General features: G+C 41.7%; 1 protein-coding gene across 1 annotated transcript; it reads left to right on the top strand.

The window, feature by feature from the left end:
• Window positions 1-273: 273 nt before the first annotated feature.
• LOC138590766 (potassium channel subfamily K member 17-like) lies at window positions 274-7036 on the top strand. The gene is made up of 5 exons (XM_069661124.1): window positions 274-489; window positions 2924-3038; window positions 5276-5442; window positions 5524-5692; window positions 6774-7036. Exons 1-5 carry the CDS (start codon window positions 274-276, stop codon window positions 7034-7036), a joined length of 930 nt encoding a protein of 309 aa, XP_069517225.1.
• Window positions 7037-17913: the final 10877 nt, after the last annotated feature.

A 17913-nucleotide genomic window follows, 5' to 3' on the forward strand; every position in this document is an offset into this window, starting at 1 on the left:
ATAACCAGAAACACCACACCTTGACCTTTCCCATGTCATCCTCACAGCCAAACCTCTGCTGCTGTCTCTTCTTCTTATTTTGTCCCTCTACATTTGCATGTCAGGCCACTGCAGAGATTGAAACAGTGATGTGCACGGAGGTTCATTTGCCTGCAATGCACGGAAAGACGAAAAGCCAAGCAGGCAAACTCTCACTCCTCGCTGTCTGCTGCTGCAGAGGTTCAAGGCGCTGAGTTTTCCCCGGATCATAAAAGTTGCACCAGGGGAGGCAAGATGAGGATAAAGGAAATTTGCAAATACGCGCGGGTGCCCTCCATCCTCCTGCTCGGGGTGGTCTACCTGATCTACGTGCTGATCGGTGGGATAGTTTTCTGGAAGCTGGAGGGAGATCTTGGAAAGAAGGACATCGGTTTGTTGCTGTCAGCCAAGAAGAAGCTGCTTTCGAGGTACACCTGTCTGAACCAAGAAGGCCTGGAGGCGGTGGCTGTGGTGAGAAATTACAAACACAGGACATTAAAGAAGCAGATCAATAAAAACCTCCACCTTCTCCCCGGGGGAAGAGGAGAAAATGTTTTCAAACAGCAACACGGGCGCTCCTGCCAGGGACATTAAATAAATCTATTTGTATAATCTGATGTAATATCTGCTATATGTGTACAGTTGTTTAGTGTATGTGTCAACCTGTTGGTTTTACACAGACGCCACTTGATTTACATCTGAGCCACAGCCCGACTCTGTTTGCATTTTCATGTATCTGAATAGAGAACTTCTACTTATGAAGTAAACATGCTTACATAACCATACAGCTGTCGCTGGATCTCACAAAAGCTCTAGTTCTATTTGTTTGTTATTACTGTAATTGTAATTTAAGTAAAAAGACAATGAGTGCCATATTAATAATTACATGGATAATAAAAAACACTCCATAATAATTGTAAAAGAAGGTGAGAAACGGGACCGCAGGAATCAGCACCTGACTGAGGTTTTCTGTCTCATCACTCTCAGAGTCTGATGACGTTTTCTTTCCCATTCACCGTCTTTAAACACGTACTGTGTTCTGTTTAATGTTCCCTTCATGTGCCGTCTTCAGTTTTGTGCATCTCTCTGTCGTAGCCTTCAGTCTTTGCATCGTTTAACCTTCTTCGCTCTCTCTCCGCTGGGTCGTCTCTTTTCTTTTTTCTCCCTCTGTAAACAAGCCGACGTCAAATTCACCGGACTTCTTTTAGCAGATTGATACGATTTAAATTTAGTCCTCTGGATTGTGTGATTAGAGCCAAATCCCTAGCAACGGTCTGTTCTTCATAGCAATGGTCTGTTATCAAGAAAAAACAGACCTCAGAATGCCGTGATTAACCAGAATCAGAATCAAGTATTTAACACAGCCGTGTAATAACACTTGATAACATATGATAGAAATGTGACCGTATACAGAGGCTATAGTCCTTGATGAGGCAGCTCCGAGTTCAACATCTTTGCCGCGTGTTGTTCCCACTCTCTCTTCCCCCATTTCCACCACTATCCAGTATCCTCTCTCTGAAATAAAGGCATTAAAATAATAATAATAATAATAATAATAATAATAATAATAATAATCTTTAAAAAAAACAAACTATGGGAATATCAGTTGAGTTAAGAAGGTGAGGTGAAGACATTTTAAGCCTCTTTTTGAAGCTCCTGTGAGGAGTTTTCAGCTGGTTATGAAACGGACTGAAATGAATACTGATGCCTCTGTATGAGCTCGAGTAAAACAGGATGAGATTCTTTGTTAAAAAACACTTCTTATACATGCACAGGACAAGATCTGAAAAGAGATTAGAGGTACCACTTTGTCAACAGGGGTCGCCAAAGTCAACATAAACAGAAACATCCTCACAGGAGCTTAAAGTATTCAGTGAGCCATCTAACCTGATATCTTCAGGTAAAATGTTCCAAAGCTTTGGAGAGTCAATTCCTCATTTTCTTTGGGCTGTTGCTGGGAACCTCAAATACCCAGCAGTGGATGTTCGCAGTGTTGTGATATAAATCTTGAGGTTCTAAAATTTACACTGTTTCCATGTTTAACTCTTATTCCTCCCTATCGCCCAAAACAGCCTCTATTACTAAGTTAAAATACACATAAGGCTCTTTCATCTTTCGTCTTTCATCTTCACTACTAATGAATCACTTCAATAATAAACTGCATATGTGGTATAATAGTTGAACAGTAGTGGCACCAGTAGAAACACATATTTGAGCCTTTAAACAAAAACAATAAACTATTAATTTGCAATCACTCTTTGGTCCAGAATGAAAAAACATAGAAATGAGTGATGAGAAAAGAAAGAGCCCAGTTTGAAATCCTGGCTCGTGTTTACATGACAAAGAAGCAACTTAATTCATGCAAATATCAGCTCCTCAGTACGACGTGTTCTGCATTAGGTTGAGCCCTGACCTGATACACACAGCAACAAACTCTGTCTCCGATAATTTAAAGCAGTTTATGTTGCACACAGTTTGCAGAATAAGAAAAAGAACATGTGTTTAAGTTAATTTTCATGGTTTAAAACAGAAATATTATCATATATAACAACATTTAAATAAATTTCCTGTCTGGTTCTAAAGTAGGGCAATATTACAGTCACACATGCTTAATATGATTACATCATCACTGAGACACTTGGATAACAGGGTCACAGACTGTTATGTATTTCTTTGGGAGTAATTTCCCACTCTGGTGATGAACTCAAGACATTTATGTAACAGGCTGTGTCAACATATCTGCCCTGCCTGACACAGTGCTGAGAGCATGTTGACCTAAAAGGCCTCAAGGCGTCCAAATGAGTTTTGGATCAACACATGTTCAGGAGTTACATAACATGAGGCCTGAAGTCTGACCTCAGCCACTGTTACATCGCCCTGTGTAAACTCTGTGTGTCTTTTTCAGGTGGTTCAGGATGCGTCTAAGGTCGGCCTGAGTTTGAAAGGAAACAAAACCTCGGACGGCTTCTGGAAGTTCACCAGCTCGGCCGTGTTTGCTGCCACCGTGGTCACAACTATAGGTTAGACAGGTTTTTAATCATGTCCCATATTAGATAACAGATTGTATTTATAAGGAACATTTTATATAAACAAGGTAAAAAAAAAAAGGGTAGCAGTGGTTAGCGCTGTTGCCTCACAGCTAGAAGGTGAAGGCATTTCAGTGTGGAGTTTGTATTTTCTCCCTGTGCATGTTTGGGCTCCCTCCAGGTACTCTAGCTTCCTCCCACAGTCCAAAGACATGCTTGTTAGGTTCTTTGGTGACTCTAAATTGCCCGTGAGTGTGAACGGTTGTCTGTCTCTATAGCCCTTTTCCCACTGGTCAAAAAACCCGCTAACACCCGGCTTCTGTGCTTAATGGGAAGGGCTACCATCGGCATTCAGACCCGGGTCAAATGACTCTGCAGTAGACCCGGGTAATTATCGATAAATTAAAAGTACAAAAAGTCGTATTTAAAGTGTGAGAGTATTGGCAGGTTAAGTAAGGCTCATTTTTGCCACTGAGGCTGAAGTGCACCACTACCTCAGGCTCTTAATAGGACTGATAGCACTAATATTAGGGATGCACAAAGACAAATCAGCATCAGCAGATATGTCATTTTTCTGCCGATATTTTCCACCGATAAAACAACGTTTTAATTATGCCTTAATGCTCAATGATTCCCTTAAAAAGCTTGCTGTAATGCTACAACATTAACTTGGCGCGAGTGTGCGCGCACAATGCCCGCACCACGCCTCTTTTCTCTGCAATAAGATGGAAAAAAACATGCCTTATATATCGGTATCGAAATTGGCAACCTGAAAAAAGGGTTGGAAAATATCGTCATATCGGATATCAGCAAAAAATCCAATATTGTGCATCCCTTATTAATACGTATATGTATGTGTAATATTTCCTCGTGCTCTTTTGCCAATAAACTTATACCCAAAAAGAAAGGCATGACAGTAATGTCAGATAATAAGCTAACACGCTAACTATTTAGCTACCTTGTGTTCTGAGCAATGACTGTATATATAGATGGACAATGCGTCTCCATCTGCTCTCAGTGTGTGCTAAAGTGATGCCAAAATAGCCCCTGTGATAGGCGCTGCCATCTTGCGATGGTGACGCCATTTGGAGCCAGAGACTGCGCAGCAGAGATCAGCAGGTGGAGCCGCTGTAACCACTTCCGCTAACCCAAACACACACTTAACTTACCAAAAAAAAACAGCAAGGATCTCACTCGCCAGCGTGTTTAACAGCAGAACAGCTTCTCTGTGTTGGCCTGAGGTTAAAGTTCACAGGTACGGAAACTTCAATGACTGTAGTGATTGTTTTACTTACGTCTCCTCTCGCTATTCGTCCTCCACTCTGCTAATCGGGAACTGATCGGCTGCAGGAGCCTTATTTGTCAACAGAGCTGTCAATCATCATTTTGACAGCATCAAATAACTAATTAAAAGTAAACCTGGACATAAAACTTGGACATAAATCAGCATGATAAGAACTGGCTATAATGACAGAAACCATGTTTGAGAAAAATGTATTTGACGTGTATTTTGATTTTATAGTTTGACTCATGTCCCATCTGTTAACATGGAGGAGGCGGGCTTTATGACCTATACTGCAGCCAGTCAGCAGGGGGCGATAGAGAGGGTTTGGCTTCACTTTCTGGGAGCTGTCATGTCATCCATCTTTTTATACAGGCTATGGTTCAGAGTGTGTGAAGAAACCTGAACTCGCCTGGAAGCACACGAGTTCTCCTTGTTCTATAATAAACATGTGGTGTTGATGCCCTTTAGCTTATGGTCAAAACGAGAATAATTTAGACTTAGACTTAGACTCAACTTTATTGATCCCTTTGGGATGACTCCCTCTGGGAAATTCAGTCATCCCAAAGGGATCAATAAAGTTGAGTCTGAGAACAACAACAAACACTTTGCCTTAAAAAAAGCACCTCTCTTTTCTCCCACCTGTTTCACAGATGAAAAAGGTAAAGGAGCTCAAAAAGAATAAGCTGGAAAAAAGAAGGAAGTTAGGTAATCATAAGCATCATTAAATGGATCAGTATATTTTTTCCCCTTGCCCCTCAAGGCTTATAGATGTGCAGCTCTTTTCAGTGGTGCATCTCCGTTCACTGTTTCAGTGAAAGCTTAAATGAAGAACTAATTAAACTATTTGTTTAACAATTAAATGAAAAGGCTATCAGGAGGGGTCTTGCAGGTTTTTTCTCCCTCCTACATAGAACCGATGAGATACTAACAGCATACAGTTTCACAGGTTACGGGAACATCAGTCCCAGGACCACTACTGGTCAGATCTTCTGCGTGTTCTTCGCTGTGTTTGGGATCCCGCTCAACATGGTCGTGCTCAACAGGGTGGGCAAGTACATGCTCGTCATAGAGAGGAAGATCTCTGAGTTCCTCGAAAAGAAGACCAAGAGGAAGGTGAGGAGATCTTTGATGAGCTGGTCTGGTATCACTCCAGACTGTTGATCATATTCATGATGGACTTGTCCCTCCCTGCAGAGGTGCACCCGCTTTTTGGTCCACCTGGTGTCCTACCTGTCGGGGGCAGTTCTCTTCTTCGTTGTGCCGATGATTGTGTTCCAGCTGCATGAAGGCTGGACCTTCTCCCAGGCCATCTACTACTGCTTCATCACCCTCAGCACCATCGGCTTTGGAGACTTCGTGGCAGGTAGGGCTGGGCGATATGGCAAAAATTATTATAAAACTTGTCTTCTATATTGATATATATAAAACTTTCACTTTCAATAATGCTGCCAGCTTGAGGAGTAGCCCGTTAAAGACGGACGTAAAGCTAATAAGTTTTAAACACGTTTCTATTTGAGGCCTAGTTAGCTTATCTTGTTGCTAGCAGGTTAGCTTGTTTGTAGGTTAGAACTTTTTTCAGTCTTCATCGTCTAGAGGTTTTAAACAGGAGCCAAATGATCCACAAAGGTTTCCTAACTCTAAAACAAAAGTACCCGGTAATTAAAACCAGTGAAAAAAACACAACATTAAGTATTTTAATTTTAAAACCAATGTGTCTCCAATGTTCTTTAACAGACACAGGGCGTTGGGGGGGACTGCAAGCCGAGCTGCTGCTTTACATAGATTGAAAAAACAACATTTGAAACCACATAAAAACATTTAAAACACAAGACGAGACATCAGAGAAATATACAAACAACCTCAAGACGCATGAACAACAGTAAACAAGTGGGTCTTCAGCTTTGCTTTAAATACCTCAGCCGAGCATGCCTAAAGTCTAGAGGTAGACTGTCCCACAATGTTGGTGCACGGAACGAAAAGGCCCGCTCACCATCAACAAGCTCAGTTGCACCGGGTTAAGCTCAGTTGGTAGAGCAGGCGTCCCATATGCTACAGTCCTCGACGCACTGATCGCAGGCTCGACAGTCTTCCTGTCTCTCTTCAGCTGTATTATAAATAAAAGCCGAAAGATTTGTCTTTACCCATGTATAGAAGCTACGGTCCTTGACGCACTGGTTGCAGGTTAAACTCTCGACCTGCCGATCACTTGCTGCATGTCATGCCCAACTCTACTTTGCTTTACAGAAGATATCTTCTTTCTTTACTGCAGCTCAGACAATGTTTTGCAGTGAGAAGTTGGTGTGTACCCGCCTGTACTTCACATGCAAGCAAAAATACTGCAGACGAACTGGCTGATGTTTCTGTTACAGCTTTTTGATCTATCCATATCGAGGAAAAGCATCCAAAATGTATCAATGTCTAATAACTGACTCTTTTGTTTGCAGACAGCAATCCAGACAAAGTTTACCCGGAGTGGTACAGCGTCCTCATGGCCACTTGGATCTTCTTCGGCCTGGCCTGGCTGGCTCTGGCAATCAACCACTCCATCGACATCCTGGAGCGGCTCAACACCCACTCCAGACTGTGGTGGAATGGTGGACAGAAGCAGGAAGAAGAGCCCGGCAGTGTGGAGGGCGACACCCCAGAAACACAGGAAACACAGGTGGAGGAGGAGGATGTGGAGGTGAAGAAGCCTCCGATAACTTAGTAACATACAATTAATATCAAGAATTCAGTGAGTTGTTAATTACATAACTCTGTATATGGATCATGATGTGAGCAACAGACATAAATTATAGAATATGACTAAGCTAATGTGGGATGTGTGTGTGCGTGCATGTGTGTGTGAGAGAGAGAGATGTAATGATTGACTATGTGAGCGATGGTTTGTCCGTTTTGACCCTTTTTTTCCTTAACTGATAATATAGACTCATTTCTGTTGAGTCAGGATTTTGAGAGCTCTGCTTCCTAAAGTGTAAAGTCCTGTATTGATTCATGTGAGATTAAACGCCAGGGAAGGATTCACTGTATGGTACTGGGTCAACACTGTAGATGGGTAATAAGAGGTGGAAGCTGGTTTGAAAAGTGAAGCCGATGCAGAAGTGCCTCAAGCCTGTTTTTCACTCAAGCAGAGGGAGAATGTCAATCTATTGGAAGCCTACTTCTCAGTTGATTTCTTTCCTCAGTAAACATTTACCCAATGAGTTCATAGTCTCAGTCCCGCAGTTCAAGTCTTCTTCAGTACAGCAAAATGTTTGCAGCAGTGTGTTTGCACCCTCTCGTCCAGATGTGGTCACTTCTGGCTCCAAAACCCAAGATGATAAAGTCAAGGTTTTAAAACAGTAGCAGACATCACGGTGTGTGCAGACAGTGCGTCTGTCTAAGGGTTCGAGGTCGATGGAAAGCTGCCGTCCCTCTCAGTGCGATTCTCACCTCACTGACCACTCAGTGAATAACTTACCAACTCAGTGGCATTTTGCAGCTATCTTTCTTGCAGCTAATGTCCTGTGAACCAGGTATTTGCATGACTGTTTATGTCCACAATCAAAACCACAAGTTGTTTAAAATTTTGCAAATAAAGCCCGCTTTGGGCCCGATCACACAGAACGCGTTTTAGCAGCTGGGGGCTTCTTTGTCATTGCTTTCAGTGAGCTTTTTGCTCGCTGCTTTTGCGTTGCAGAGCGCCTCGCGTTTTCTTGCTCTGTGCACCTCGCGTTTTTGAGGAAACGCTCCGAGCTCCTTGAGTTGAAAAAACTTCAACTCTAAGCAGAAAAGCGCCCGACGTCATGGCTGTTTTTTCTCATTGTCCAATCGGATGAAAGGAGAGGCGGGCCTTCTGTCAGTAGACAATATAACGGTTAGGTTGTTGCCTTAACAACAGTAGAAAAAAAAGGCGCAGTGAGCTGCTCTTTTCTTAACCATCGGCTTCAACAAAAAATGCAGTGCGGTGCGCCTCTGTGTGATCGGGCCCTTGTGCTATATTTGTTGCTAAAGCAGCTAACATGCAGTGATGCTGAGACAGCTTCCCAGAGCCAGCACACCTGCTCCACACAGTTATCCCCAAACCTCTCAGCTAACATCACAACAGCAAACTAGAAAATAAGCTGAATGTGTGTGAGCAATTGGTGTGTGCGTCGCTCTTTGTTTGTTACCCATTTACAGACGCTGTGTTCAAACCCCAGGCTTTTTTATGCACAGCCCGCCTTTAAAACATCTCTCTGCTTTATCGTGTCGGGAATCCAAGAGTGATTCATTAATATATTTAAAGGTAAATTATCTTTGTTTTTTAGTAAATAATAGAAGGAATTGGCTGATATAAGGCAAGGCAGGTATCTTTAAGTTTCACCTTAATTATTTAATTAAATGTTATACATGTAACGTTCTATAAAATGCTAACAAAACAACAGAAACAGGAAGTGGAAAAAATACAAGAGCGATGAATGTGTTTAGATTACAGTAAAAATTTCCTGTTTGCCTTTCTTGTATGTAAGTATATACAGACAGTTACAATTATGAATATCTGCAGGACATTTATACAAATATTTTATCATTATTTTTAATCGTTACTTTTTATCCCTGTCCTATGTTCGTTTTGCTCATTATCAATCCCCTGAGACGCTTCAGTTGGTTGATAACGAGCAGATCATTCAGAGTATGGAGAAACCTAAAACATGCAGGAAGGTAGCTCTGGTTGGAGACCCCTGTTCATTTGTGCCACTCCTATTGGCTGCAGTTAGCCTTAAATCCACTAGGGGGTGTTACTGTACCAACACTGGAGAAACAAATCATCCAACCAGAAGCAAAAACGTTGAGTATATTGATCTGTGTTTTGCTGAAATCATAGAAACTAATCATTCTGTTCATATTCCTCTGTGAGAATATCCCTGCACTTCAGATAAGAACACTTTGTCTCAATCAAAAGGATATTTAAATAAATCCAAACAAGCTTCGCAAATAAATTTCCATCAAATGTAAATGTTTGTCCTTTTTGCATCATTAAATAAACATGTACAGTCGTGATTTCACTCTGTGTGCAGGTCTACTTTTCTTGACACACTAGAATAGATCAACACAGCAGCACTGAGAGGAACAAACCTCTTGAGGCTCGTATATCACAGAGCCGGTCAGGCAACACTGAGGAGGAGTGAACGACAAAGACAGACGGCCAGCAGCAGCAGGGAGCAGACGATGGAAAAGTGCTGGAGAGACGGAGAGGAAGACAAAGGGAAGAAGGAGAGAGAAAGAGGACATCTGTTTTTCACTCTGTGGAAAGTATGAAAGGGAAAGTGACAGGCGTGTTTCTGCTGTACAACAGAACGCCACATACCTGTTTCACCACGGTTCAGTGAGGACTCAGTATGTGTGAGGAGACGGGAGCCTCTCACTCTTTCTTTGTGACCGACTGGATGTTTGGCCCTCGTACTGTCCAGTGAGAGCAGACACTGAAATAAAGCTGCCGACTCTGTGTGCTTACATTTCATCTGCATCATCATCATCATCATCATCATCATATTCATCTATTTTTATTTGATGTACCCCAGGAGTACATCTCAGGCTGTAACAATGATAACTTTTCAATGTTGATCAACATCGATATTAAAGCTCCTGTGAGGAGCTTTTGGTTTGTGTTGATTTTGGCGCCCCCTGTGGACAAAGCTGCACCTCTTATCTCTCAAGACAATGAATAGGAGCAGAGGTTTAGCTCAGCGTGTCCCGTCTGCAGAGGCTACAGTCCTGGTTTTCCTCAACAAGACAAATGGCATTGATGAATAAAACCAGTAAAAACATGAAACAAACCAATTTGACTTAAAAGCCAGTGTTTCTCAGATGCTCTTTGGCTGAGGCCGTCAGGGTTCAGTGGCTGTGAGACAAGCTGCTGCTAACTGCCAGATATCTGATGACTAAAATCCTTAAGTCTGTAAATGTATACAGTTATTGTTACATGACTTTAAACAGAGGGAGAGGCATTGATTGGAAATGTTTAATGTCTGGTCTGTGCAAAAACTTGCTGACTGGATCCAGATCCATCTGTACTGAATAAAAACTGTCCAAAGTTTATTATTGTTATCAACATAAATGTAATCACAATCCTGGTTAATTTATTACCCAGCTGATAAACGATCAATGCTGACAAATTACAGATATGAAATATTAGCCTGTGGGTTTGGCTGCTGTTAATAACATCCAGAACAACAACAATGGCACCAGTGAGAGACCTTGTGACTGTGAGATGTCTGCACGTGCTCTAGACCTCATAATAAACTTAGCTGCTAGCTAACTAAATCCAATGAGCAAACAAGACTTTAAACTTCAACCTATACAGTGTAAGAGAAAGTAGATGTAATGTTATTTTGGCATGTATTATCTGGGTTTAAATGCAGTCTCATGAAGTAGAAAGGTTTGACACTTTCATCATTTAACCATCTTTAAACACTGACTTGATCGCCTGGTTTTCTGTGCTCACACAATGACAGCATCGTCATTTACACTCCTAAAAAGGGGGCATTACCATCCCACCAGCTACAGGGCTAATGGGGCAGAAAACATGTTGAACTTCCCCTCATAGAGTTCATACCAACATAATGAACCGTGTGCAGTAAATTCTCACGAGCATGTTAAATGTGCAACAATCCACAGCTGAAAATAACAATTTCTATTTCTATTATTTAGTATCATTTAATAAGAACTACAACAACTAGCTTGTGGGTGAAAGGAATGAGCGCTACAGACAATCAGGTGGTCTTGGTGTCCTCATTTGATTTTCCTCTTTAGCGAATTCCTTTCTAATTTCAAACCAGTTTCAGAGTCCAAGTGAGCTCAATAAACTATGGACTCTCTCATCTGATACTTTCTAACAGATGCTCCTTCATACGGTCCAAAGGTGGAAGGCATTACTGAATGATAGAGGATCTTTGCAAAGCATTTATTGCAGATTCATCAACTTGTGCTTTTTCAATAAATTAAAGGTACAATAAGTAGGATTGCATTTTGTCAACAACACATTCACACTGGGCCCCTCCTCCTTCGTCACCAGAAGCTCACTCTCACTCTCTTGTGCGAGAACACGCCCACCCCGCCGAGCTAACACTGACAGCATCACGGTTACCTTTGCGCCAGTTAGCTTGTCCTACCCAGTTTGAGGCACCTACCTGTCCAACAGAAAGAAGGCCAACTCTGCATGGCTCTGTCGCCATGTTCGTCGGTCTGAATGGGGCCCAGTTAATTTGAACCACTCCCACACTCACCTGTACGTTGTGATTGGCTCAGGGAACCACGACAGCACCCCTCCTGAAAACGTCCCGTGCAAAGCGAAACAACAGAATAGATGCAGAGGGAAGGGTCTCACAAGGGTCTGCACACACACTCACCAACACACATGTATAGAGGCCCATAAGTGATTATATTATATTACATTTGTACAAGTCTATATTTTATTTTTCTAGGAAAATCCTACTTATTATACCTTTAAATGTTACAAACTGCAAAATCTACAGAGAATATTTGAAGTATGCAGGCGTGTCTGCGTGTGTGGTTTAATATAACTGTGTGCATGCATATCTGTGCAGCTGCATGCTGAACAGCTGCAAGTGGGTGTGCATATTGTTTCCTCTGAAGAGAACGCACGGCTGTCAATCAAGTTTAAGAGATCAACTATCAAGTGGGGTGTAAAAATGTATATACAGTCATTGGCCTGAACACACACACACACACACACTTATTCACCCAAGACATTTAACCAGAAGCAGCTAACAAACAATTCACTTTTGTTCATATGAACGTCACACGCATGATCCGCAGGCACACAGGAAACAACACAAATCCCAATATGCACACACACACACACACACACACACACAAACATAAAGCTCTTTGTGTTTTCTTTATCTCATCTGCACACATGCGAGCAGCAGACACGTCACATGAAACACATCTAAACTCAAGTGGATGTGCTGTAAAGGTTTACGTTGCTAGCTGCTGCACTGTCTGACCCTTCATGCTGATACAGGAAACATCCTGACATTTGTTGTTTTTTAGGAATATAGAAAAAATTTGAAAAACATAAACTAGATGGAAGAACTGTTTTTTTTAAGAATGGCTTTTAGCATCACTTCTCTGTTTACACAGGAAACACAGCAGGCGTTGCATGTGCGGACTTCGCTTGTGATTGAGATGTTAATCTTACACAAAGATCAAACAATGTGCAAATGAGCCACTGTAATCATCACCTGTTACATGACGGTCACACGTTATAATAAACTAAAATCACATGGTGTAATTCTTTTTCACAAGCTTTTGTTCATGATATAAAAACATCTCTAACCAACCTAACATTCAAAGTTGTTTTTCTCCTTTTCTCCGTTCTACCATAAGTAGGACTTTTGGCCTGGAAGCTGTTTCACCCACGAGTACAAGAGACTGTTCATATCTTGTATAAAAGCAAAGAGGACCTAGCATTTTAGCCCAAACAATGATCTTTTTCTAAACTTACCCACATAGTTTAGAAATGTTATGTGCAAATAAAGATTCTACATATGAACCTTTAAATTTGAATCCATTCGACAGGGGCTTAACTTAATTTCCAGGACATATAATGTATTGATCCACCAGCTAGGACTATAATGCGGGATGCCTGGGTGAATTGCATCTCTACTACTAAGACAATTCAATTCAAGGTGTTTTACAGAATTAATTACGCCAATGACAGACTAGCTCAAATATATCCCTCTGTTAACCCTAACTGTCCTAGATGCGGTAACCCAGTCTCGTTAGGCTACATGTTTTGGTCTTGTCCCTCTTTGGTCATTTTCTGGTCTTCCGTATTTGACTGCCTTTCTGTTCGATGTAATATATCCCTTGAGCCCAACCCTCTCACCTCTGTATTTGGGATACTGCCTGTGGAAATTCATGCCACAAACGCACAAAAGAAAGCAATGTTTGTACATGTGTGCCTATGTGTATATGTTATATGTAAATGCAAAATTCCATAAATAAAGTTATACAAAAAAAAAAATGTTATGTGCAAATCTTTCCTAAAGTAATACTTAGTTAATTTAAGGAGCCAAAGTTATTTGGTTTGAACAGGAAAAGCTTGAAGTTTGGGTTAAAATATTTATTTATTTAATATAGTTATATTTCAAACAGGACACATTCAATAGTCTACTCTAGTGGAAGTCTTATATTTGTACCATAGACTGTATAAAAAGATGGCCGACATGACAGCTCCCTAAGAGTGAAGCCAAACCTTCTCTACTGCCCCCTGCTGACTGGCTGCAGTATAGCTCATAAAGCCCGCCTCCTCCATGTTAACAGATGGGACATGAGTCAAACTATAAAACCAAAATACACGTCAAATACATTTTTCTCAAACATGGTTTCTGTCATTATAGTTAGTTCTTATCATGCTGATTTATGTCCAAGTGTTCATTTTTCTGACAAGTTTACTTTTAATTAGTTATTTGATGCTGTAAAAATGATTGACAGCTCTGTTGACAAATACGACTCTTGCAGCCGAACTGCTCCGGATTAGCAGAATGGAGGACGAACGGCAAGAGGAAACGTAACTAACGCTAACACTACAGTCATTGAAGTTTCCATACCTGTGAACGTTAACCTCAGACCAACACAGAGAAGCTGTTCTGCTGTTACACACGGCGGTGTGCGGGATTCGTGCTGTTTTTTCGGTAAGTTAAGTGTGTGTTTGGGTTAGTGGAAGTGGCTACGGCGGCGCCACCTGCCGATCTCTACTGCGCAGTCTCTGGCTCCAAATGACGCCACCATCGCAAGATGGCAGCGCCTATCACAGGGGCTATTTGGCATCACTTTTGTACAATGGGAGCAGATGGAGACGCGTCGTCCATCTATATATACAGTCATTGGTACAAACTCAATGCATAACTCACTAAGAAGGGTTTGAAGGTAAAAGGTATTTTTTCATTCAAGCTCAAAAATTCATTGATTTTGCCTCCATGTTTGTGATCAGTGAAATTTTCCCTCTAAATAAGGTCAGCAGGTCATGTTTTGAAACATCTGTATCTGATATCTTTGAGGTTAACCGCAGTCACAAGTGAAATATTCAGTTTGACCCATATTACGGCCTGTCAGCAGACCAACTTTCATCACTACATTTCTGTGGTTATTAATCATTGACCAGCAGAAATATCTGCTCTGATCTTAGCACTGACACTCTGAGATAACTGTGGAAGATAAACTAAAGTAGGGCTGCTGTTAATGCTGTAAATAAATAAAGCTTTAGTGATACGTGTGTGACCTAAAGAGATAAATCCAAAACCTACGGCGCCCAGAGAGATATCTCCAGATACAGCGGTGTGTTAAAATCATCAGGTTTCCTTACTGTATTCATCCTGTCTCCTGTTTTTATCCCATCACATGGTGTCTTTCACATTAGGCTCTAGTATTATTCGACTGATATGTTTGCCTTATGCGTGTCCCTCTCCACCCCCCTCATTGGACCTGTGCTCCCTGTTCTGAGCCAATGAGAGAACAACATTCACATCCTGCCTCTAAAGTCCCGTGTGAATTACTTTCTGCCTCCTCCTCCTCCGTAACTCTGCTCCGTCTCTGTGACACACTTAAAGCTCAGAGCTGACCCTCCTTAACCTCCCCAGAACCCTGTGACTCACGGCTTTAACCTTTGTGTTTGTGTGCTCTCCTGAAGCTGGTTTACCTCCTGTTAAGAGATATCCACTCTGCAGCATCCAGAGAGGAGAAGAGACAACGTACAGATATTAACCTTCTACTTTTAAACACAAACATCTGTACTTTGAGCCCTCACATTTTCAGGACTTGTTACTTTAGCTTTAATGATCTTGACGAAATGATTGTTAATTTCTTTTTGCATCATTGAGCTCTGTTTTCCCAACATCAAGACTGATTTTAACCTGAACGGATGAGATGATTTCTTTTAGAAAAGACCACAGATTCCTTGATGTCTCCATCGATGCATATCATGCATGACATGATGATAATGACAACTTGTAGCAACATGAATAAAAGTGGACCAGCCAACATTGTCGATGATTGAGGAGCAGATTCAGAGCGGAAAGAATTTCCCCATTACAACTAATTTGGACTTTGGAGGAAACTTAAAAAAGCCACTGTCAGTCAAAGCTGGTGTCCTCTGTAATCGATAGAAGCGATAAGATTTGAAATTGGCGCCATAGCTGTGGAGAAAGTTGTACAAACAGCTCGTGGTTTCGCCCATTCTACATTCCTACAACACCCAGCGTGCATTGCGCCCCTCCCTCTGAGAGGAACGGCCCAGCGAGAGACGCTGGAGTGAATATACTACCGTTTTCGCTGCAGGCGACGGCTCAGAGCGGGACAGAATCCGAAATACGACAAGAATATACGGGTGGAGCGTCTAAAAAATCTTCAGGTCTGCAGTCTACATTTCAAACCTTTTTTTGGCCTTTGATGCCTTTATTGACAGAGAGCAGAGGATAGTGTCGGAAACAGGGGAAGAGAGAGTGGGAGATGACATGCGGCAAGGGGTCGAGGGTGGGAGTTGAACCCAGGGGCGCTGCATCAAGGACTACAGCCTCTGTACATGGTCGCTGATGTACTGGCTGATGTAAACCGGCGCCCGTCTACATTTCAAACCTGGCGATTGTGAACAAGACATAAAAATCAGAGGCATCCTAGATTGAGGAAGTGTAGTTAAGCGAGCTCCCTGGCCTCCGCCACATGACGCGTTTTTACGTAGTCTGGCGGAGGTTTTCCAGGGCCCATTGGAGAAGCGGAAAGCGTCCTCCAAAGGCACAGGGCGAAGTTGCATTTATTTTTCAACCGTAATAGCATTAGCTCCACATAATAGCATGATGGGACTGAGGTTGAAAAACAGCAAACTGGCTCTTTAATGCTCATTATTTTATTTATAGTTGATTAGTTAATATTAGTTTAATAGTTTCATTAACATGATATTCAGTTACCTTTGCACAGAAACTGCTGATAGAAATGTCCCTAAGGTTATTTCTTACTTTTATTCTAAGAGGACTTTTTTACTTATACTTCAGTCAAGACATTGAAGTAGCACTTCTACTTTTACCAGAGTTATTTTACCTAAATAAACATTTAAAACATCACACAAGTCCCCAACAATTACTGTACGCGGGTAAGTAGACAGATAGACTTTTGTTATGATGTTAGCAATTGGTGCAAAATATACGGAAGCCCTAAGCGGACAAGCATCCACACATAATATTTACTCAGTTCTCCCGTGGTAACGAGTAATTTCCGGTTGTTTTCTCGAGATCTCGACTTATTTATCCGGAGATAACGACACTGCACCGCCAAAATGTAAGATGATCATAGCTCGTATCCCCAGAGCTGCAAAAGCACAAAACAAACATAGAAACTTCCCTCATCAGTGTGGGCGATGGCAGCATGGCATGTCCTGCTCTGTAACATCACAGTGAGCAGCCTGTTGTTCTGTTTTCTAGATCGCCAGAAAATTATCCTGTTATCACGAGAAAAACAGCTTTGTTATCTCGAGATAAATAAGTCCAGTTCCTCGAGAAAACAACTGGAAATTACTCGTTATCACGAAAAAACTGAGTAAATAAAATGTGTGGATGCATGTCCCCTGAGGATACAAAGATGTATCCAGAGAGGATATTATGATGCAGCCATGATGCACGATGGCACGTGTGCTGAGTCACTGAAATGACGGACGTGTGTCCACCTGCATCTGTTAATCTGGTGAAGGTCGCTGACCTGCGAGCGCCCCTTTTGCTCAGCTGTGTTTTGGTCTTTGCTGTGACGTCAGAGCGCCTGAGGCTAAAAGCACAACGTGCCGAACACAGAAGAACAGGATGTTAGCCAGCAGAAAGGGCATCGCCTACCTGACAAACACAGAGGAGCAGGCAGCAAGGACTCGCTCGAACTGTCTCACTGACAACACACAGAACGAGCTCAGGCTACACTGCAAAAAGTGAAACTTAAGAAAGAAGACACATTAAATCAGGAAATATGTCCTTGTTTAAGGTTTCCAAACTTTGAACTACCAACCCAAACTTGTCAAGTACCACTTTCCATTACAGTTACCATATAATGTTACAACAAAAGAGCCGTAATACAACTACCACTTATAATAACTAAAACACTAACAACACTGTTTCAGTGAGACAGATACTGTCCATTCTGCGGTGTATATTCATATTTCAAGATGCTTCCAATAGCATTAGATGCTACATTTAAGCACATTTCCTCCATATTGAGAAAAAAAGACAACAAAAAAGTTGGTTTAACGATAACTTGACAAAAGGCCGACATTTGAATATGATGGTGCTAGCATTTGAGACGTTTAAGCACATTTTCCTACATATTGATAAAATAAATACTTTCCAGTATCAAACAGATGTACTTGTCTGAAGTCTCACTGCACTAGTTTTAAGATGTCTGTGGCTTCCTTTAGACAAAAAGAACATTTACTCGTCTTAAAGTCGAGCTGAAACGGCATTTCGAGAGTATCTAGCTTCCGTATCGTGACGTATTTCCGAGTGAAACAGGACGTGCAGGCGGGACATATCATTAGAGGGATTTGATTTGATCGTTGAGAAGTGGGCG

The sequence above is a fragment of the Semicossyphus pulcher genome, unplaced genomic scaffold, assembly GCF_022749685.1.
Source record: "Semicossyphus pulcher isolate SPU_LCO1_2020_fin unplaced genomic scaffold, fSemPul1.0.p SCAF_14, whole genome shotgun sequence".
Classification (NCBI taxonomy): domain Eukaryota; kingdom Metazoa; phylum Chordata; class Actinopteri; order Labriformes; family Labridae; genus Semicossyphus; species Semicossyphus pulcher.

Excerpts from the sequence above, each read along its gene's own strand:
- LOC138590766 (XM_069661124.1), top strand. The coding sequence starts at position 274 with ATGAGGATAAAGGAAATTTGCAAATACGCGCGGGTGCCCTCCATCCTC. Across the intron at positions 3,039-5,275 it reads CACCGTGGTCACAACTATAG|GTTACGGGAACATCAGTCCC; the intron begins GTTAGACAGGTT and ends ACAGTTTCACAG. Across the intron at positions 5,693-6,773 it reads CTTTGGAGACTTCGTGGCAG|ACAGCAATCCAGACAAAGTT; the intron begins GTAGGGCTGGGC and ends TTTTGTTTGCAG.